Genomic DNA, 23,033 nt, shown 5'->3' with positions numbered 1-23,033 from the left:
ACTGTAGTAGATAATGGTTGGCCCACTACATAGTAAAAGACAGACTACGGTCACTAATTTCAAACCTACAAAGAACACCTATATGTAGGTGTACAACAAAAACCCAGTGAATGTAAGTGTTAAATAGATGTGGCACCTGAATATATATTAGTCTTCATCACAATGTTCATTATATTGAATAGGAAGGCTGAAAGACAGAGACTCAACGTAGGTATTAAACTGTTATACATACACACAGGAACACGTTCATTGCAAGACATACAGTCAACTCCATTTATGATTCACATATTAAGTGTTTCATTTCCATGCTATGTCTCATACATAAAAAAGCTGTGCTTGTGTGTTTGTGTATGTACTCCGACCAGGCATAACTTTATGACCACCCACCTAATATTGTGTTGGTCCCCCTTCTGCTGCTAAAATAGCCCTGACCCATCATGCACTGTGTATTCTGACCCCTTTCTATGAGAACCAGCATTAACTTCTTCAGCAATTTGAGCAACAGTAGCTCGTCTGATCTCATCAGATCACACGGTCCAGCCTTCACTTCCCACGTGCATCAATGAGTCTTGACCACCCATGACCCTGTCGCCAGTTGACCACTATTCCTTCCTTGGATCACTTTTGATATATACTGACCACTGCAGACCGGGAACACCCCACAAGAGCTGCAGTTTTGGAGATGCTCTAATCCAGCGGTCTCTCTCTCTCTCTCTCTCTCTCTCTCTCTGACAGTCTCCACCTTTACTTGAAAAAAAAAGGAAAAACCTCACAAATGGGCAGACATAATTTTCTAAAATGTCAAAATTAGTACAAATAATTTTAGAAAAATCATAATAAAATTGATTATTACTATGACTATTATGACTATTATAATAAAAGTGATTATGACTCATTTTTGTTCATGTCTGCCCTATAGCTCTTGTCTCCCTGCTCCCCTACTACCTATATAAAAGAATGTGAATATTTGTCTGCTAAAATACTCATGTAACTTAAAGAAATAATACTAAAGTCTTTTAGCATATGGTATTTCAAGTGATGATAGTAGGGGCGCTACTGCTAATTTTTGCAATTCAATTCAATTCAATTTATTTGTACAGCACTTTTAACAATGGACCTTATCTCAAAGCAGCTTTACAGAAGTATAGAAACATAGAGAAGACAAATAATAAAGTTTAAAGATAAGTTACTATTTTACCCTATTTAACCCTAATGAACAAGCCTGAGGCAATGGTGGCAGAGAAAAACTCCTTGAGATGATATGAGGAAGAAACCTTGAGAGGAACCAGTCCCAGAAGGGAACCCATCCTCATTTGGGTGACACTGGACAGTAAATAATGTAAATGTAAATAATGTCCTTACTACAGCAGCAACCAAGAGCTCTTGAGGAACTATTAGGCCAGTATAATTTCTGAGTTCATTATAGACATAGCACTAGTTCCTTCCTGCTGAAAGCTGACTGATGCAATGGCAGTTCAGAGACTTCTCCAAATGGTTCTATCCTCAGTCCTCTGGGTCACAGGCTGTTCACACAGATCTAGCCAAAGCGGCAGTGAGCACCACCAAGCAACAAGCGTCTGGATGGATCAGGTCCGGAAAGAAAAAGTGGTCACTCTGGGAACTCAGGAGTGGGGCATATAGCTTGACAGAGAAAGACAGAGAGAGAGAGAGAGAGAGAGAGAGAGAGAAAGATATATGGTATGCTTGTGATCATGTGATGTTTAAAGACAATGTAGATTATTTACAGATGAAACTGATTTGCACTTGAAGCTCTGAACAGATCTGAAATTTTGCAACTTTTCGCTGCTTTTTCTTGAAGTGCTTTCTTTTTGCGTGCTTTTTCCCATTCTGCTTCACCTGGCCACTTTCTCCCCATAATAGCATGTCTGTTTAACCACTTTTTGGCAGCGGAGCAAGTGTAAATCAAACACTGACAGTTTATTTTTTATTATTTTTATTTACTTAATTGATTTTAAGACGAATATGAAAATTATCACTCATAAAATGGCTGGCTGGCAGCAGGTCAAATCAGTCCACAGTCCACCTCCCGGTGCTCCTGATGGCCAATCCGGGCCTGGTTGTGTGTGACAAATAAAATTTGAATTTGAGTTAGCAGAAAATTGCGTACTGTTGTTTGTCCTTTTGCGTAATTTGTACTTGGAATTTGTACCAATGTTAGTCTACATTATACACTACTCGTTTCTCCACCAAACACCTTATAAAAACTTGGTGTTCTACACTCGCTACTTAATGCCAGATACAGCTGATGAGAAGTGCTGGATGTTTTTAAAGAAGCAGGTTTAAATAAATTAACCCCAATGTACATGACTGTCATGAAGAGAGATAATGTGTGAATCTATAGTCTGGGCTAGAAGGAAATCAGCCCTAGGCTTTACTCCATATCTATTTGTGTATTTTTACTCACAACCATTGGTGACACAAGAGTTGTACTGGTTTCTAAAATGAAACATTTAACTGAATTGAAAAAGCCATTTATTAACAGTTGGAAGAAACTTTACAATATACCTACGCATTATTAAAAATTAAATATTTTAACATAAGCAAAGAGAAAAACAACTAAACACAGTACATCAAGAAAAGCTTTCGCTTTTGAAGGACAAAACGGTGTCTGCGTCATCAAGCACGTGGTGGCGTTTCCATCCGGGGCATGTGACACGCACTCGCTCTCCAACATGGCGGCTTCAGGTGAGATTTACTACAAGAGGTTCCGTGCTGGACCAGCTCGTTGTATTGGGTTTTGGTGCGGGATGGCATTGTTAAGCCGTGTTCTGCAGTACTAAGGACTTTGCAACGGCGCCTGATTAGGATCAGGTCTGAATAATTACGAGGCGTTATAGATAAAGGGTTCGGGTGCGAAGCTGGCGTTAGCGGCTTATTATGCAAAAGCGTACGAGGTTCGTCTGCAATCTTCCGAAAAGAAAACATCCGACCTCAGTTCTTAGATCGACATTAGTTGTGTTATTTGGTTTGAAGGCTGGATCGTTTGCTTTCTTAGCAGTCTCCAGCTTGTTTGGTGGAAGAGTCCGGACAGCTTCAGCGGCAGCAAGCTGATCTGCCTCCGTCTCGCCTGCAGGTTAATGAGGCGGTGGTAACTATCAACTAAATGTCCCCTGCTTTGTTGCTGGATAACGTGCACTCTAGGGAAAAAACTCGTTTTCTCGTTCATTTTAGACCTACAGAAACTTCCCACGTGGCAAACACGCTTGAGAAGTGTTTGTACGCTAAGCTAAAAACAAACATTGAGCAAGTTAGCATGACCGTCTATTAGCCGAGTCGATAATAACGCAGGTCCCAGTGTGCAGGATAAAAGGGAAGTCTTTTTGTTAAATAATGTTTATATATGTTTAATAAACATCACATTGCTATAATATTACGTGTAAAGAGGCTTGCGCAACATTTTGTACCGAAAATTCAGCTGCTGCTAAACAGGCCGAGTTGCTAGGCCAGATTTGCTGCTAGAATGGAAACAGCTACGTCGTGTGTTTTTAAAGGAAATGACACACATTGGCACGTAGTTATAAGGAAATGAATGTTTAATAGGAATTAGGAAATGTATTAATCGATGTAAACGAGGATTAAGAAAGCTGTGTGAATTTTCACAGCTAGAAATCCATGTCTGCAGCTACATGCTGAAGTGGCTCAATGTAGACCTGGCAGTCACCTATACTGTGTAGAGTCCCTTAAATTTAATACAGAGAAGATGGAAGCCGGTCAGAACCTCTGGAGGCCTGTTGTTGCATAATTGTTGATTTTCTTTCTTCTTCTTCTTTTTTTTTTAAAACAACTGATGCAACTCATCCAAGGCGAGTTGATTGCAGATCACTATAGTTCAAGGCAAAATGCAGGTTTCTGAAATGTTGACTGTACTTCAGCCAGACTTTCGTATTGATCGAAGCTGAGATGAGACCTTTGATTAAAGGTTTGCTAAGAAAACAAACCACAAAAATAAAAAACAGATTTGGGAGATGCATATACAAATGACTTTCTTGCTTCTATGGAGAATGTGGTCAGTTTCCCTGGTTTTTAAATTAGATTCAGGAAGTGTGTGCGCGTGAGTGCAGGCTTGGGTGGGAGTGTGTGTTGGATTAGGTAAGAGTGTGTTTGAGAGTGCAGGCTGAATTTGGTAATGAGTGTGCGTGAGAGTGGGAGCGGGGTGAATTGGTTAAGTGTGCGTGAGAGTGGGCTGGATTGGGTAAGAGTGTGTGTGAGAGTGGGAACAGGCTGGTTTGGGTGAATGTGTGTGAGAGAACGTCTTGGATTTGGGTAAGAGTGTGTGCGAGTACAGGCTGGATTAGGGTAAGAGTATGTGTGAGTGCAGGCTGGATTAGGGTAAGAGTGTGTGTGAGAGTAGCTGGATTAGGGTAAAAGTGTGTGAGAGTGGGCTGGTTTGGGTGTGTATGTGTGAGTGCAGGCTGGTGTGGGTGTGTATGTGTTAGTGGAGGCTGGTTTGGGTGTGTATGTGTTAGTGGAGGCTGGTTTGGGTGTGTGTGTGTGTGTGTGTGAGTAGCTGGAATAGGATAAGAGAATAATAATGTTTGTAAAGGATAATGTTTGAGAAGTGCATCAGCTAGCACAACCACACTCAATGTGGAATTAATTGTCTGTTTCTATGTTTATACAGAATAAAATTTGGGCTGTAGTTTCATAAGTTGTCAATTATTAGACATCGAAATGAAGCTGAAGCTCTTTTACCATCATCAAAAAAATCCAGATTCAATGAGTATACAAATTTATACGCATCCATATCCTTACCCTGGAAAAACAACAGAGTATTTTGGCAGCTTGCATTTGTATATTGGAAACTGATGGACATATAATGATGCAATGCCATTTGATATTACAAGTCTTAACTCTCAATGTAGTGCTGTCAAAAACATGTTGTTTGGTTAACCCAGATGGCAATAGACAGAGAGGTAAGATTTTCCATGCAAGTCTTCAAGATTAAAATATAACTGGCAAGCATTGTGCCTGCATATTAATTTCACCATTGCTGTTCTGCCCAAGTGTGGTGCCAGTATCTAAATCAGGACCTACCATGGTCCTAGTTCTGTATTACTTCAGAAAGCATGTGAAAAGTGATCTCGTGCACCACAATGGCATATAAATCAGCAGTAAAAATGTAATCAGAAATCAAATTTTAATTTATTTTGCAGCCCTAGATATGTCTCATTTATGCTACATTGGCTGTAGCCTGCATTGTGCTTGCAGTAGTAACAATGAAGGCACTACTACTAGTCTTCATTTGAGAATTTGTGAAATATTTTGCATGTATTTTTATTAAATGTCTCTTTCTGCAGCTAAAAAGAAGGGCAAGAAGGGGAAGACCCTCACCCTGACTGATTTCTTAGCAGAGGACAGTGGAGGCAATTCTGTACAGAATTACCCACCCCCAAAACCTACCAGTTGGGCAGATGAGACCGATGACCTGGAGGGAGACGGTGAGAGCACTAGCAAAAAATACACAACCTGTGTCATGCTTAGAAATGGGGTTCGGTCAGTATAGACCAACTGTTCTCTCAGGTACTGTAAGACGAGACAATTCAGTGCTTTATAGGTCATTCGTAGTATTTTACAATCAATGTAAAATATTACAGGGAGTATGAATAAGACAATGTGATCAAATAGTAAGGACTGCATGGTGTCTTTCAGTCCCACTTAATTCCTAAGTACATTTTCAGGTACTGAAAGATCAGTGTTTGCAGTCGTAGTTTTCACTTGATTTAGGAACAGGTAGCTTTATCTCTGGCTCTCTCTTGCTGACAGTTACTACCTCCTGGCACACGGAGGAAGATGTGTATCGTGCACCACCCATTGATCGCTCCATCCTGCCCACTGCACCCCGTGCTGCCCGTGAGCCCAACATTGACCGCTCGCGCCTGCCGCGCTGCCCGCCATACACCGCCTTCCTGGGCAACCTGCCCTATGATGTGACTGAAGACTCCATCAAGAGCTTTTTCCATGGACTCAGTGTAAGGGCTAAAATTTTTTATACCTATCACTGTGTTATCAATATTTATATATGACATCTGTTGTCATACATCTATCACCTTTTATGCCACTGTACTGTATGCAAGCAGTTGCTAGTGGCAGCTCACTCTTTACAATTTACTAGAAATTTGTACTGGAAATTTCTGTAGTCTGTGTAAACTTGTATAGCCAGTTTGCACAGATGCTGTGATATATGGGGCCCCTATAGGCATGTTAGTGTTGACATCACGTATGTTATGTACACTAGACCTACAGTTGAAACCTAGAAGCAGTGTTTCCTGCACATGTTCCCTCTTCCAACTTTATCCTAGTTTAGCTTTATTATTACTTGATGTCTTTTTGGGGTTAAGGAAAACACCACAGACAAGACGGCATGGACTATGTTCTCCAGGTTGAGAGTATACTGTCCTAGAGTGCTGTACAGGATGTTTTATCCCCATCTGTGTCCAAACCCCACTACTATACAAAATACTGATTTCATATTTTCAAATTATCTCGGTCACATACAAAATGCTTTTTAGGACTGTGTATTTTACAATCAAATAAAATGGGGCCCGAAGGAGAGATTTAAAAAACAAACAAATAATACAATGAAATAAAATCGAATAAGTTCAGATAACATGAAGTAAGTATGAAGCAGTTAACCGTATAGACACAGAGCACTGAGCAGATTGTGTTTGTGGTGAACTGTTTTCAGCACAGCAGTAACACCCTCAATGTCTGGCAGATGTTGCGCTGGTACAAGTGTAACAGGCACAGCAGTATTTCTGCAGGGCTTTTAACACCCTGGTGTCAATGCTGGGGTTTGAAGCATTCCACAAGCCCAGAATATCCAACCAGCAGTGGTGATGTGGTCAGAAAGTGACCACAGATGAACGGTCACATGATTTGTTAACCCACTGTGACTTCTGCAGAAGCTCTATGTTACATGAGTAAATATTCAGTGTCAACAAGGTAGGTATGTCCAATAAAGTGGACATTAAAAATAGATAATTTCTGTGTATTCACTGTAATAAAGCACAATTTGAAATTAACTTGCAGAAACAAAAATGCATTTGCCTTCAAAGGTCTCTCTTCAATGAGGATAATGTCTCGCCCTAATGCTTTATTTAATCTGTTCTGTTCCTGCAGATCAGTGCAGTGCGTCTCCCACGGGAGCCCAGTAACCCAGAGCGACTGAAGGGCTTTGGCTACGCAGAGTTTGATGACGTGGACTCTCTGCTACGTGCACTCAGTCTCAATGAGGAGGTGAAACTTCAGTATTGTGCTGTACTTTATATCATTATTTTTAATATAGTGCTAGTTGGCTTAAATGAATAGGTTCATATTTACCTATATTTATGTTAAGAAGTGAGCCTATAAAATGGTGATGTTCCTTTTGTAACTTTTGACATACATTTTGACTGTAACTCCCTTTCCCTGTTTCATAGAACTTGGGGAATCGTCGGATTCGTGTGGACATTGCAGATCAGTCCAACGAGAAAGGTGTGTTTAATTAGTATATGCTGCCGACATGTCTACTAAACTGAAGACTTATTCCTAATTGTTTATGGATGACAGTCAAGCTTATTCTTGATCAATTTCTGTTTTTATCAAAGGATTAAAATTAGAAGTAGCTAATTAAAAAAAACAGTTGGTTTTATTACAAAGAAATAAATGTGATTTTAAAGGACACTGTTTTGCAGAGAGGGATGACCGTTCAATGTCAGGCCGAGACCGTAATCGTAGCATCGACATGGGACCAGACAAGACGGACTCAGACTGGCGAGCAAGGCCAAGTGCTGACGTGGATGAAGGGCCACGCAGAGACGACGGCTACGGAGAACGTGAGAAATCGTATTTCAGTTGACAGATCTCCTCTCTCTTAGTTATTCGTATTTGTCATTGTTCTTGAAGGAAACTACTTTGGACACTTCAAACATCTCTCTCTGATTTTTAGGATCCCGAGATCGCTATGACTCAGACAGGTTTCGTGATGGTCCACGCCGGGACAATGATCGCTACGACAGTGGCAGAGACAGATACCGGGATCGCTATGACGACCGGGACCGCAGAGACTATGATAGAGGTGGAGCATCATTACACTTGCTGGTTACCAACTATTGATTTTGCATAATAAAACATGATACAAAGTGATATCAGTCAACGAGTGGACGTCCATACATTTTTACGTTAATGATCCGTTTGTAGGTCAATAGGCAGGGGCACATACACTATATTGCCAAAAGTATTCGCTCACCTGCCTTGACTCGCATATGAACTTAAGTGACATCCCATTCCTAATCCATAGGGTTCAATATGACGTTGGTCCACCCTTTGCAGCTATAACAGCTTCAACTCTTCTGGGAAGGCTGTCCACAAGGTTTAGGAGTGTGTTTATGGGAATTTTTGACCATTCTTCCAGAAGCGCATTTGTGAGGTCACACACTGATGTTGGACGAGAAGGCCTGGCTCTCAGTCTCCGCTCTAATTCATCCCAAAGGTGTTCTATCGGGTTGAGGTCAGGACTCTGTGCAGGCCAGTCAAGTTCATCCACACCAGACTCTGTCATCCATGTCTTTATGGACCTTGCTTGGTGCACTGGTGCACAGTCATGTTGGAAGAGGAAGGGGCCAGCTCCAAACTGTTCCCACAAAGTTGGGAGCATGGAATTCTCCAAATGTCTTGGTATGCTGAAGCATTCAGAGTTCCTTTCACTGGAACTAAGGGGCCAAGCCCAGCTCCTGAAAAACAACCCCACACCATAATCCCCCCTCCACCAAACTTTACACTTGGCACAATGCAGTCAGACAAGTACCGTTCTCCTGGCAACCGCCAAACCCAGACTCGTCCATCAGATTGCCAGATGGAGAAGCGCGATTCGTCACTCCAGAGAACGCGTCTCCACTGCTCTAGAGTCCAGTGGCGGCGTGCTTTACACCACTGCATCCGACGCTTTGCATTGCACTTGGTGATGTATGGCTTGGATGCAGCTGCTCGGCCATGGAAACCCATTCCATGAAGCTCTCTGTGCACTGTTCTTGAGCTAATCTGAAGGCCACATGAAGTTTGGAGGTCTGTAGCGATTGACTCTGCAGAAAGTTGGCGACCTCTTCGCACTATGCGCCTCAGCATCCTCTGACCCCGCTCCGTCAGTTTACGTGGCCTACCACTTCGTGGCTGAGTTGCTGTCGTTCCCAAACACTTCCACGTTCTTATAATACAGCTGACAGTTGACTGTGGAATATTTAGGAGCGAGGAAATTTCACGACTGGATTTGTTGCACAGGTGGCATCCTATCACAGTTCCACGCTGGAATTCACTGAGCTCCTGAGAGCGACCCATTCTTTCACAAATGTTTGTAAAAACAGTCTGCATGCCTAGGTGCTTGATTTTATACACCTGTGACCATGGAAGTGATTGGAACACCTGATTCTGATTATTTGGATGGATGAGCGAATACTTTTGGCAATATAGTGTAAAACACCTAGTGAGGCATCTTGTCACAAAATTAGGCAAAAAAAAAAGCACCTGTGGCGTGTTCATTGTTTTCAGACATCAGGATGCTTTAGTGGATTTTCTCTTGAGTAACTCATGTTAACTTACCAGCTTATGTATATGTTGGTAGCTGACATACAATCATATACTGGGCCACTCATAATGTACTGATTACAGACCCTTGGTTTAGTCTTTTGTCCCCTCCTACTGGGATAAATTAGTGGCATTTTCTGACCTTTTCGACACACAATGCCGGCATATTTTGTGTATTAGACGTAAGTGTGGCTGTGCTGATTACTTTGGAAAAATGTTGTCATAACTCTATCAATAACTGTCTATTGACTAATTTATTGCATGTTACACTGAAAAATAGATACAAGTATATGTTGAACTTTAATACCCTAAACTTATTTTTGTTAAAAAGGAAAAAAATATACAAATACCTTATCACGTTGTACTAAGATAAAAGCAATAATAATTCATGCATGCAGTTAAAGATTAAGGATGAAGTGTCTCTTGTGTGTTAGGTTTTGACTCTCGCGGTGGAGGGCGTCGTCCATTCGGTAGTGGCTTCCGTCGTGACTATGACGACCGCAGGGATGATTACCGTGGCAGCGGAGATCGATATGGTGATCGGTATGGAGATCGCTATGCTGACCGTGATGACCGATACGAGAGGCGGGATGAGAGACGTGAGGACAGAGGTGAGAGTTTCTGAAATCAATATCTCAGATAAGCTTCGTAAAATTAAAGAAGGTCAATATGTTGTCTGCTTATTGTTTACATCATATGTGATGTATAAAGTATATCTGCTTTTTTCCAAAAAAAAAATTGTGCACTACACATGGTATTTACTGTGTTGCAGTTGTCATTCTACTCTAACTGTATTATTGTTTGTGTTGTCCTGTCTACAAAGCATGTCTGGCATGATAGACAAGATTGTCTTACTGTTTACGGTGAGAGAGAATAAAGTGTTGGCTTGATTTGCTCAGGCCCTCCTCAAAGGCCCAAGTTGAACCTGAAGCCACGCAGCGTTCCAAAGGAGGAGGACCAGACCAGCACCCACTCAACCACCTCTAGCCGATCAGCTTCCATCTTTGGAGGAGCCAAACCGGTGGACACGGCTGCTAAGGAACGGGAAGTAGAAGAGAGGCTGAAGAAAGAGCAGGAGAGGTTGCAGAGACAGCTAGATGAGGACAAGGGGAGAGGACCTGAACGCAAGGCCAGAGAGAGGTAATCCCCACATCCGATCAGGAAATTTTCATCTTCCAAATATACCGGGAAAATGATTTGATGTGGAAAAACCGAGCCACCCTGTTGTGACTGGATGATGGCGAGAAGATGGTAACTGATCCTTTTTTTCCCTGTATAAATATTTAAACTTACTAAGGAGTTTATTAGGAAGACACATACAGGGTGGATACCAATCATATGGTATCCTAGACTTCAGTTATTTAAACCAAACAGGTTTTATGCCCCCCCCCCCAGTATAGTGCTTTGGACAAACACCGGTAGAAGCGCCCTTGCTGTTGTCGTTCATAATACGTCCAGTAGATGGCAGCATTGTGTTGGTGTTAAACGCTTGACCCACCCTCTCCTCAGCTCATGTGCTGCAAATTTGGCAAAATTCTAAATGTCTCTCTAAAAATATCACATTCTTCCTGTGAAGTTTCATAAATATTGAATGTCTGGAATGTGAACTGCCTGATGTATCGACCTGATTTGACTGCTGTTTGTTTTCACTTGCTGTATGGACACGAGAGGAGGAAATAGATGAATTATTCATTGATTTCATCCCTATATAGAACTGTAAGAGCAGCATTTTGTTTGTAGAAGGCTGTCTGATTGATTGCAGAGAAGAAATACAGTACAATCGCTTTTATGGCTCTGTGTCTGTCGGTTGTCTTGTCTCGATAGGATTGTTCTCTGCCAAGTAATAGTCCTTTATGTTGTCTCTCCTTAAAAGAGAGGCTTAATAGTTCAGTTGTCTGCTGTGAAGTCAGCCAAACCTTAATAATGATCATATTTTAAAAATTAAAACAGAACTGATGAGGCTTTTTGGAATTAAAGCATATGGAATGATTAGGAAGAAAAATGTATTCGGTCCTCTTTTCTTTTCTATGTATTCAGACATCCCAGTTGGCGAAGCGAGGACCAAGCAACAGAGCGCTCCCGAACAGGAAGCGAGTCATCACAACCAGGAAGCACCACTAGCAGAGGTGCATCTTGGTTCATCGTCATCATTGATTTAAGCAGTTGTTGTTGTTGTTGTTATTATTATTATTATTTGAAAGGAAACTCCCTCCTCCTCCTCCTCCTGCAGGCTCAAGGCGTAGAGAGAGCGAGCGCTCTTTGGAGAATGAGGTGTTCAGCGGGCGCGATGATGAGCCACCCTCTCCAGGAAGCCATGGGTCATCATCCAAGCAGGACGGGCTTCCCCTGAAGGTGGTCCCAGCCCCGCCCCCTAAAGAGAATGCCTGGGCAAAGAGAAGTGCCATGAGCAGTGGCTCCTCTGAGAACGAGGTGAAAGCTGGTCCTCCCAAAAGGTCAGAATCGAAACACATCTCTGAAATATACTGCCTGTTTCTGAAATATTCCAGACCAAGTTTATTAGCATGCTGTAGCCATTGGACAGTGGTTGATTATAGAAGAACGACCCAAACATTTAGTTAATAAGCAAGAGAATTATAGATGTCCGATTAAATGAGTAAATTACTTTAAGGGGCATTTATGCCTCTTAAATTTGGAGGCATTTTGACCTTTTTTGAATACTCATTCTAACCTATTCTTCCAAGATTTTATGGTCATAGAACACAAAATTACAGCGTGTTATTCTGAGGAGCTTGAACTTTGTCAAAATTGCTCCACATTATTCGCAGACTTGGGCCAAGACATGTCGTGTGACACCATAACACGCATTCAGCCAAAGCCCTCTTTCATTCATGTGCATTGAATGAGTACAGCTATCACAGAAAGTAGTTACATATGTCTTTACTGATAGAAAAAGAATCCTCTGCCTGCAGTTTCCACAATTCAAGTTGCCTTCTGTAAAAAGCAGAAAACCTCAAAGTGCAGATTTTTGAAAAGAAATCGCTCTGCGCAAGGGTGTGTGCCAGATGCCAGAAAAATGTAAATGCTGCAAAATCAAGGATTTTTTGGTTGCAGCAATCACAAAAAGAGGGACTGTCTAATGCTACGTAGCAGAATAATGAGTTTGACTGCAATCATGTTGGCTTCTCTGATTTCAGCTCTACAAGCTCAGCTGATGAGAGAGTTCCCCAGAAAGTCAAAGGTAAGATCAAGAGAAATGGGTAATCATCAGGATGTACGTTAAATGGCCGGACCACCTTACTATCACACCCATATGTGGGTCTGCCTTAAGCTTTAGTTATAGTTTCCCCTTACTGGAACCATTGGGTCATGAAGATGCAGTGGCCTTTATAGAGCCCTGACCGAAACCTCAGCGAGCACTTCGGACCTTCTGAACTGACATTGTTTGACCACACTAAGGCTCTTTTGCTGAATGAACACAAATTCCCACAGTCACGTTCTCAGTACAGCAAAGGAGACTTCATCTGGAATGAGATGTACACATGTGGATGTGATGGTCAGGTGTCCACAAACCTTTGGCCATATAGTGTATCACATGTACCCTGTTGCTTATGCCTTGGTTATGCATTTCAGTAAAAAAAAAAAAAAAAACTGAAACACGGAATGCCTAAGTGGGCGGGATATATTAGGCAGCAAGTGAACATTTTGTCGTCAAAGTTGATGTTAGAAGAAGGAAAAATAGACCAGCGTAAGGATTTGAGCGAGTTTGACAACAGCCAAATTGTGATGGCTGGACGACTGGATCAGAGCATCTCACAGAATTACCAACACAGTATTAGACAGCTGGTCATTGTTATAGCTGACTGGTGTATACTTCACTTTCATCCCCCCTGTACGTCCACATGCGCAGGTGCAACATGACAGACATTGTTCATATGCTCATTTATGTACATCTCTCGGATAACCAAATCATCATAAACATCTCTGTCCAGCTGGTTTCCTGTGATGTTAAACAGACTGGAAAACTCTTTCAGATTTTCTGCGATGAGTGTGTGTGTGTTGTCATGATCTGTGTCTAAAATCAAATCTCTTACAAATTTTTACTAGCAAATATTTTACTAGAAATTTCAGATTAGGTTTAAGAAGTTATAAAAATTACCGTTAGTAACTGTAATAGGAAAACCACTTAGTCTTAATAATTAATAACAGTCTAGAATAGTGCATTAATGCATGATTTGAGGCACAGTGTCTGACACAGGGTTCCACAGTGCTGTACTGTCTCCACCATAAGGACATGTCACATTAATTGCTGAAGACGTGCACAGGCTAGTTAAGGCAAATATAAATCAGCCTTTAAATTCTCTTCTTGGCTATAGTAATAAAAGTGAGTACTTCCAGTCATTAAGTGTTTTACTTTGGTCAGTCTACTACTCCTTACCACTGCTTCTTTTTGTTAGCATTCTCAGTGGAAATTATTTCTAAATGCTACATTTTGCTTAACTTACAAAATGTAGCATTTAGAATATGCTATAATTTCCAGTGTTTATAGTTTTTTAGGGTAGTATGACCAAAGTTCAATTTTCTATGTGAAATATTTTATAATCTAATTAAATTCTAATAAAAACATCTTCAGAAGTGTTAAGTTTAGTACCATTTTATGGCAGGTAAGGCAGATATATTGCTATCAGCTTTACTGTCCGTTTTTGTTTATTTTCTGGTAGCAGGTGTGAAGTACACTATATTGCCAAAAGTTTTGTGACACCCCTCCAGGTGTTGTTTTTCAGGGTTTCGCCCCGGCCCCTTACTTTCATGCTCCCAACTTTGTGGGAACAGCTTGGGGATGACCCCTTCCTGTTCCAACATGACTGCACACCAGTGCACAAAGCAACGTCCATAAAGACATGGATGAGTGAGTTTGGTGTGGAGGAACTTGAGTCCTGACCTCAACCTGATAGAACACCTTTAGGATGAATTGGAGCAGAGACTGCGAGCCAGACCGTCTCGTCCAACATCAGTGCCTGACCTCACAAATGCACTCGTAGAGGAATGGTCACAAATTCGCATAAACGCACTCCGAAAAATTGTGGAAAACCTTCCCAGAAGAGTTATAGCTCAGCGCAGGGCAGGGCCAACAACTCCATACTAAATTCATGTACATGTGAAGGCAAAACTTTTGGCAATATATTGTATCTTAATATGGTACAAACTCAATTAAATTGTCCTCTAAAATGTTCTTTTACATTAGTCATGTTGGCAGAAACAATGGCACCTGTTAAGTAACAATAATTAAGCCCCTCAAGCTAAAAAAAAAAAAAAAAGTCTTACTGTATCATCTCAGTATGGAATATTGAGACTCTTGAATCGCCGGACAGGCCTATTTCAAAAGGCGTTGCCAGCTTTGATGACCAGCTTGCTGCTGCACCCACATGCCCTCATAACTGATATTCTCTGGAATAAGGCAGAGGATGTGTTCAGCTCTCACATGGATTTAGAATGCAAACCCACAGGGGGCTCCATCTCCCTGGGGGTGTAAGCTAAAGTAACCTCCATAATACTTTTCTGTGGCAGGTTTACTCACAAACAGCTGATCAAGAATTGCAGAGATTGCACAAATGATGGTTTGTGCACTTTGCAAACTCCATTAGCAAAATAACCTTGTTTGTCCTTATTGATCATTATTTCTTCTTGCAAAACCCTTGGTGAATTTTCTGTCATTAGGGAGGGGGCGCGTGTCTTTCCTTTTCTAATTGCCAGGTTGCAAGTTTTAGAAAAAAGGACCTGAATGCACACCAAACCTTTTTACTGAAGGGAAGCACTGGTATGTGCTTATAAGATTCAGTTTGGGCTTGAACAGACTTTGTGCATGGTTCACTTTCCTTCTGACTTTAATGGGGTCATTTACTGTGGACACCAACAAGTGACCCAGGCATGATGTGGCACAAACCAGCTGAGTAAACATGCTCGATATCGTAGTTCACAAACTCACCCGGTGAGGGACATGTTAGCTTTTTTTGTACACAGTATAATATGGCTGCAGTTAATACCACTTTCAGAGACAAAATATTGTCTGTGATATGAGGTGGTGCCGAGGCAGGCAGCATTTGGTGACTAGTGGTTAACTCATTCAGTGAACAGTATTACTAAACACAAAGTCTGTTGTACAAGACATTTTAGACTGCACTGCCTCTGCCAGCCAATATTCAGGCTAGGCAAAATGAGGGGGCTTGTCCCATATTGTGATACCTGAAAAATGCTTTAAAGAGAACACACTGAACACAAAATATCTATCATCAATGAGAATATCTTCTGTTTCTACAGTAGGTATGGGATGTATAGATTTGACTGGACATTGTAGGTATGCGTCACAGTATGGATGGAACACAGACATTACGACAAGGGAAAGTGGAGAGAAATTCTGCACTACTTATAGAATATTACCTGCTATAATTGTGCAAAGTTGCATTTCAGCAGTAGCAGCATAATATTAGTGCTTAAGACATTAGTGCAGCCCTCTACTGAGGAGCCACTTTAACTGTCTAATTGCACATTGTCTATACATGCACCTCTCCTTGCAGATGAGAACAGGGGAGATGGTCCACGCCGGGGCCGAGGGGGGGCTACAGCTCTGGCAGCAGGGAGAGAACGGCGCAAGGAAACGGACAGGTTAGCCTCTACTGAGTAGAATTTTGCCCATGGGACAAACAGAAATATTTGCAGCTACCTTTAGGTCTCGAATGAATACTTACAAAATTGTTACCTTGTGGCCTTACTATTCCATGCCTTGTAATATTATAGCCACATTGCCATCTAATTGCTCTGCATCATGTGCTGCCTCTAAGCCCTAGTTGCTTTAATTATTAAAAAGAAATTAATCTCTGGAGAACTTTGGGCTGTAATAGTTCATTCCTTACAAACATACATGAATCATCCAGCCTTCAATAAGTCAAGTACAACCTTCAAGAAAAGACATTTCTAGCCATCAGACTAAGTGTGGCTGTACATGCATGCCAGAGACTGCTGTTTCAGTCTGTTCTACGTTGCTTGTAGAAAGGACGTCAGAAGAGAGCCAGATCTCAGACCGGCACCAGGCCCAAAGAAATATGAGGAATCTCCCAGTCCTGTGAGTGACAGAGCTCTAAGGCACTTTCTCTGGGTGTGACCTCCTGTCCCATGACCCTATATATTTTCACCTCTGGGTGTCCCTGTGTCTTTGTCCAAGTATTCTGAAATGGATAGCTGGTGTTTGATTATAGTTTGTGTTTATCATGTTTGCTGTATAAGAAGCAATGGAGAGGTTGCCATAATCAAGCGTGTTCTGTCAAAATCAATATTGACAAAAGCTTATTTCAGTAATAAGTGTTAAATGTAAGTCATGCAAATTAAACCTAATTAGTTTTAGATTGCTAACCTGTTGCAAGGCCCCAGATTATTCGCTTGATATTTAAACATGTGCTAATAGACTGTCCTGATCTTAACAATTCTAGGCAGTGCTTTTATGCAGAAAATACATGGTTAATTCTCTGCAAAATCCTAGAATTGTAAGATTTTTTTTTTGTTCGATTCCTCGGACTGCCCTGTTTTACCTACCTTGAACATGCCATGAAAAAGGCCATTGATGCTGACATGCCATTGTTAAAAGAACAAGAAAGAATGAAAGGAAGAAAGAAATACTTGCAGTGAAAGGTAAGTGTGTGCTTTAGGTGTGAGATTAGGAGTGAGTATTGTGTGGCTTTAGAGTGAAAAGGGGGCAAATGTTTTCTCCTGTACATTATTTGGACTAATGAACATAAGGCAGAATCTTCTACTTTGTTTGGAGCTGCAAATTGTTGTTCATAGTTCGGATCTCAAAACCCAACCCATTGATTGAGCCATTGATTGCCCAAAATTCTTCTCTTCCACAACAGCATACAAGTGTTTGAATTGTGTCAACAATTCAAAGGGTTATACTCACTGGCCACTATTAGGAAAACCATATTACTACTGGGTAGGACCCCATAGCCAACATCCCAAGGTTCATTATGTGATGATTTCTGGTCACCACAGTTATATAAGCTACAGTAAAATAAGTGACTATTTGAATTGTTGTGGCCTTCCTGTCACTTTAACAGAGTCTGACCGTTCTCCTCCAACTTCCCTCATCAGCATTGCTTTTCTGCCACTCACTGAATGTTTTTAGACCATTCCATGTAAACACTAGACACTGCTGTGCATGAAAGCCCCAGGAGATCAGTAGTTTCCTAAATACTCAAACTAGCCCATCTGGCACCAACAACCATGCCACGGTCAAAGTCACAGAGATCAGAGATATTCCGGATTCTGATGGAAACTAATTGAACCTCTCGACCCGTGTCTGTATAATTTTATGCTTTGTGCTGCTGCTAAATCAGTGGCTGGTTGTAAACTTGCTTGTCTTTACATTTGGGGACCCTAAGTGACGACTTTGTCAGCTTGGCCAAAGTTTTGGGACATCTACCTTTACATGCACATGAATGTAATATGGAGTTGGCCCTGCCCTTTGCAGCTATAACAGCTTCAAATCTTCTGGGAAGGTTTTCCACAAGGTTTAGGAGTGTGTTTATGGAAATTTTCGACCATTCCACTAGAAGCGCATTTGTGACGTCAGGCCACTGATGTTGGACGAGAAGGCCTGGCTCACAGTCTTCATCCCAAAGGTGTTTTATCAGGTTGAGGTCAGGACTCTTTGCAGGCCAGTTCTCCCCACCAAACTCCCTCATCCATGTCTTTATGGACCTTGCTTTGTGCACTGGTCCACAGTCATGTTGGAACAGGAAGGGGCTTCACTTCAGTCTTCACCAGACTTTTTGCATACATGTTTTTGATTAGGTTATTGTATTTACACTTTGCTGTTTTGTGGTCATGAACAAACCATTGTTTCATTGTTTCAAACCATTGTTTCCATCCAACACTAGCCACATTACCCGTTATGGCCATTGGGCTTAACCGTGTATTACGCCCCTTCTACATTGTGCATTTTTCTGCCCCAGATAGACACAAACGCTTCATGAGCTTCAATTCTTGATTTAAAATTAATTTGTTAGGTAAATAACCTATATTTATATTAATCATCATTTACACTATATTGCCAAATGTTTTGGGACACCCCTTCAAATCATTGAATTCAGGTGTTGTTTTTCAGAGTTTGGGCTTGGCCCCTTAGTTCCAGTGAAAGGAACTCTTAATGCTTCACCATACCAAGACATTTTGGACAATTTCTTGCTCTTTGTGGGAACAGTTTGGGGATGACCCCTTCCTGTTCCAACATGACTGCACACCAGTGCACAAAGGAAGGGATAAATTAGAGTGAGCCAGGACATTTCGTCCAGCATCAGTGCCCTCCTCAGAAATGTGCTTCTAGTGGTATGGCCAAAAATTCTCATAAACACACTCCTAAACCTTGTGGAAAGCCTTTCCAGAAGAGTTGAAGCTGTTATAGCTGCAAAGGGCGGACCAACTCCATATTGCATTCATGTGCATGTGCGTTCCAGTTGTGGAACGGCTCATGGTCTCCGTTCTAATTCATCCCAAAGGTGTTCTATCGGGTTGAGGTCAGGCTAGATAAGTTCCTCCACACCAAACTCGCTCATCCATGTGTTTATGGACCTTTAAGAGTTCCTTTTACTGAAACTAAGGGGCCAAGAACAACCCCTGAATAACTAGACCTGAATTCAATGATTTGGAAGGGTGTCCTAAAACTTTTGGAAATTATAGTGTATATACATAAACCTTTTCAGGTGTGGGTGATTTTTTTTTTTTTTTGTGTGTGTGTGTATTTTAAAACCTATTGGGAGCCTAAGTGACCGCGTACAGCACAAAACAGCCCTGATAATGGCATGAATGAGGTGTTCCTAATAAAGTGGCTGATGTGAGTATACATTTTCCATGAATAAGAATCAATGATGTACATGCCTTCGCTTAACCTTCATGGAGGCAGATGTTCCAAATGCGACGCACATCCACATGCAAGAATAAAAACGCTTGCCCTTTTTTTCAGTATAAACTACCTTACACACTAGGGATTATTTCAGTCTGGAAAAATTCTTTTCCCATTATTAACCATGTTTGATTTGATTGAGTTATATGAGGAAATCCATCCAAATGCTACACATCTTATGCGGAAAGTTCTTGGGTCGAGCTGTAGAGGGCAGTCTGTTTTTGTAACTGGAGCCTCTGTAATGTTGTTTTTGTAATCATCTCATGTTGCAATCCTTAGCATTGCACATATTTGTTAAACACTGTTATTGGTACAAGACAAAGCAATTATTAATCTGTGTACCTGCACAGAGCTTAATGCTGAACAATTTTGTTACCCCTGTAAAATGCTAGTTATTTATGTAATTGTGGTTGTATGAAGCCCAGATATCCATCAGGGCAACTGGATATGTTCTTGTGTGCTTATTCCTGCATGCCTAGACACATGGTGATGTTTAGCGCAGTGTTGATAATACATCTTTCTGGAACCATCTCAAATTTTCACCAGCTCAGTCCAGGTCCCAAATGACCAGCAAATGACCCTGGCAGCATTGCACCACAGTTCTGTTTCAGACAGACTATCTAGAATGTTTTCCACAGTGTATGATCATGGGTGAACTGCCTGAATCCCTCTTCACAAAAATCCTTCCACTGTCCCAACAAGCTGAAGAAAGCTCATGGTACAAGTGGATTTCCTAGAACCCTCTGGTCCATCTTGAAAACTTTTAAAAAATACACTCAGCAAGGCAGAGGAGATGAGAAGAGGATTCAGCTGCAGCTATATCTCCATACAGTGTACATGTGAAATATGGTGGGATTTGTTGCACATACCGCACGATCCGTCACACTTGATGTGCACGATACAAGAACATGTCCAGATGCTTCTTACCACAGAGAGGTGAAATAAATCCCACTGCTACATCCTCCGTACTGTCGTAATTTAGGATCAGGTGCATGACTGATGAATTTCATACAATGTTAGGATTGAAAAGTTTGTATGGTTAAGCAAAAATGGCTTAAATATAGATGATGGACAGAATTATTTAAAACGAAGTCCAGTTTAGGGACTACTCTCCAGCTGTCTGTCATTTTGCTTGGCATTCTTACATTTTCATGGTGTGTGTTAAGCTTTAAGCCCCGTTTGCTGATATCAAGCCCATATTATGTAAGGATCTGCCACAATACGCATTATATCACTGATTACAAAGTACTCAAAGGTATGTTAAGTGTAACAGAAGTATAAAAAAAATCTCTGCATTAATATACCTCTTCAAGTTTTGTGGAGCTTCTGTTTCGTCTTTTCCTTCAGACGATTCAGACCATAAGCTGTCAATTGCTTTAATTTGGCCGACTCAGAAGAGTTTAATATTTTTTTATAGCTAACGTTTATCAGTGTTGGGTTACATCTGATCATCTCTCTCTCTTTTGGCAGAAATTCAGCTCAGCCAGTAAATACGCAGCCTTACTAATGGATGGCGAGGGAGACGACGCTGAGGAAAACTGAGAATGAGAGATTTGCTGCGGGAAAGTCGGTCAAAAATGAATTACGAATTAATCCTCCAGCTTTTTCCACGCAGCAGCGAAGGACCCCGCTCTGCTCCCTTGAAGCAAAACCTGGAGAAGCAGTAAAATTACATGGCAATCTCTTATAACCACCTTCTTCAGGATTGAGCGGAAGCTAGTGGGGGGGGGGGGATACCAGACTCATTTTAAAAATAAGAGGTTATATGGGAAGTTGGCTAAGATAATTATAACTAATAAAAAACAAACAAGAGAATGTGATCCTGTTTCTGCAGCCACATACAACACACACATTTCTAGCACTAGTTTATAAAAGCAGGGCATGACGCAAGGTAGGTTCATACCAAAGGCGAGTGTCTTGATGCTTTTCAGGGTTTACGCTTTTTTTTTTTTTTTTTTGGTTCCTTCCCTCTTACTGATAGGACAGCAGAACGCTGTGATTCTACAGACATTGGGACCTGCATGATCTGTTCTGCAGCATTTTATCTTGCAAAAACATGTCTTAAAGCATATTATATGGGACTTACATTGAGGATGATCTACTAACTGGGAGGCAAAAAGCAAACCATTTCCACACCTCATATCAGTTTAGCATCTTCCATCATTGCTTTCTCCCCAAAGTTTGGCTAAGGTTCCTTTATCTCGCAGACCCATTCTCATGGACAAGTTTATCGAGCTACCTCTGTGGCCGGCTGTGCCCTCAGAACAAATATTTTCTATCTTCGAAGGATTAACAGCTTGTTAGTCATTTACAAAATGTTGCCCCTTAATCAGTTCCTTTTAAACATTGGTGACAAATTGCTTTTTGAATCAACCAGTACAGTTTGTGTGCATTCTGAATAAAGGTTTTAATAAAATGGTAACTATTGTGCAGTCTATGGTTTCATACTTGTTACATTGAGGTGTTCTAAGAAAAACAAAAGATTAAAGGTATTTAATTACATTCTCTAAATAATAGGAATGTGACATGACATTCAAACGTAAGCCATTCCCATTAATTTCCTTTCTGAAATATAAACAGCAGATTAAATGAACGGGGTTACACTCTACTGCAGCCGATTCTGCTGTGATATTATCACTCGCCCATGCCTTGTCTAAACCATCAAGTAAGCTGATATTCCATGAAGCAGCAAATATGAAAGTCGGGGGTCTCTCTTTTCCTGTAACTACAGGAAGTTTTGAGTTTATCTACAGGAGGTGGAGGAGGCAGACGGTCAAAAGGTCATGCACTTGATTCTTCCTGAACGCCACATCTCTAATAAAGAGCCCTGTGTCTGCTGCTTTGCTTCAAGGTCAAAGCATACTTGTAGTTCATCCCCAGTGGCACTTGCCAGTGTGGTTCAAAGGAACATGATCTGTGGTAACTCAAGGCAAAGTTAGCGTCAACATCCATGTGTAAACACTCATGCGTATTTCCTTGATGCAGTGCTGAGGGGAGATTCCATGCCATTTGTAACCTCTGATTCCCATGAAAACAAGCAAAGCTGCACGTCCCTCTCCATGGGAATGTAGTTTCTGCAATCAGCACATTGTGCGTGTATTTTGAAAGTCGCCAAGTTCAACCCAAATGGTTGCAAGGAATTTACAGTTTAACCTCAGCGCATGAAAAATGATATCCTAAAATAAAACTGCTTGTTTTCAACATGGTTCACAATGATTTGGTTCAATCTTTTATTTGATTAAAATCATTCTTCAGATTAATCACCCATTTACAAGCTCTTGCTCGGTGTCCGTTGGGACGCAGCTGAAGAATGTGCCCTTAACCCCAGGCTACAAGGTCTCATAAATAAGTGTCCATGCGCTGGATGTGACAGAAAGCAGACTGGGCCGTTGGAGGCAGCAGTGAGAACAGGCACACAGTGTTCTCAGCCTGGACATCTGCTTGTGTGTTGTCCATCACTGTGTGACCCTGACATTTTCTCAGCATCTTCCTGCAGCACACTCCCACATCTATCTATTCTGAGATCTGGGCCCAAGAGTGCATA

General features: G+C 41.3%; 1 protein-coding gene across 5 annotated transcripts; it reads left to right on the top strand.

The window, feature by feature from the left end:
- Positions 1–2,639: 2,639 nt before the first annotated feature.
- On the top strand, positions 2,640–21,916 carry eif4ba (eukaryotic translation initiation factor 4Ba). Of its 5 annotated transcripts, none has more exons than XM_058409617.1 (15): positions 2,640–2,706; positions 5,319–5,459; positions 5,785–5,990; positions 7,141–7,257; positions 7,440–7,494; positions 7,695–7,835; positions 7,949–8,077; positions 10,014–10,190; positions 10,479–10,719; positions 11,617–11,705; positions 11,810–12,032; positions 12,735–12,778; positions 16,113–16,200; positions 16,585–16,657; positions 20,960–21,916. In XM_058409617.1, the coding sequence occupies exons 1-15, from the start codon at positions 2,694–2,696 to the stop codon at positions 21,029–21,031; spliced, it is 1,809 nt and encodes a 602-aa protein (XP_058265600.1). In that variant the 5' UTR covers positions 2,640–2,693; the 3' UTR covers positions 21,032–21,916. The 5 variants fall into 5 exon arrangements, with proteins under 5 accessions (XP_058265600.1, XP_058265599.1, XP_058265598.1 ...); XM_058409616.1 differs by lacking the exon at positions 2,640–2,706 and adding an exon at positions 3,794–3,824; XM_058409615.1 differs by lacking the exon at positions 2,640–2,706 and adding an exon at positions 4,826–4,934.
- Positions 21,917–23,033: the final 1,117 nt, after the last annotated feature.

This window comes from Hemibagrus wyckioides, linkage group LG15 (assembly GCF_019097595.1).
Source record: "Hemibagrus wyckioides isolate EC202008001 linkage group LG15, SWU_Hwy_1.0, whole genome shotgun sequence".
Lineage (NCBI taxonomy): Eukaryota > Metazoa > Chordata > Actinopteri > Siluriformes > Bagridae > Hemibagrus > Hemibagrus wyckioides.
This window is presented reverse-complemented; position numbering and strand designations above follow the sequence as displayed.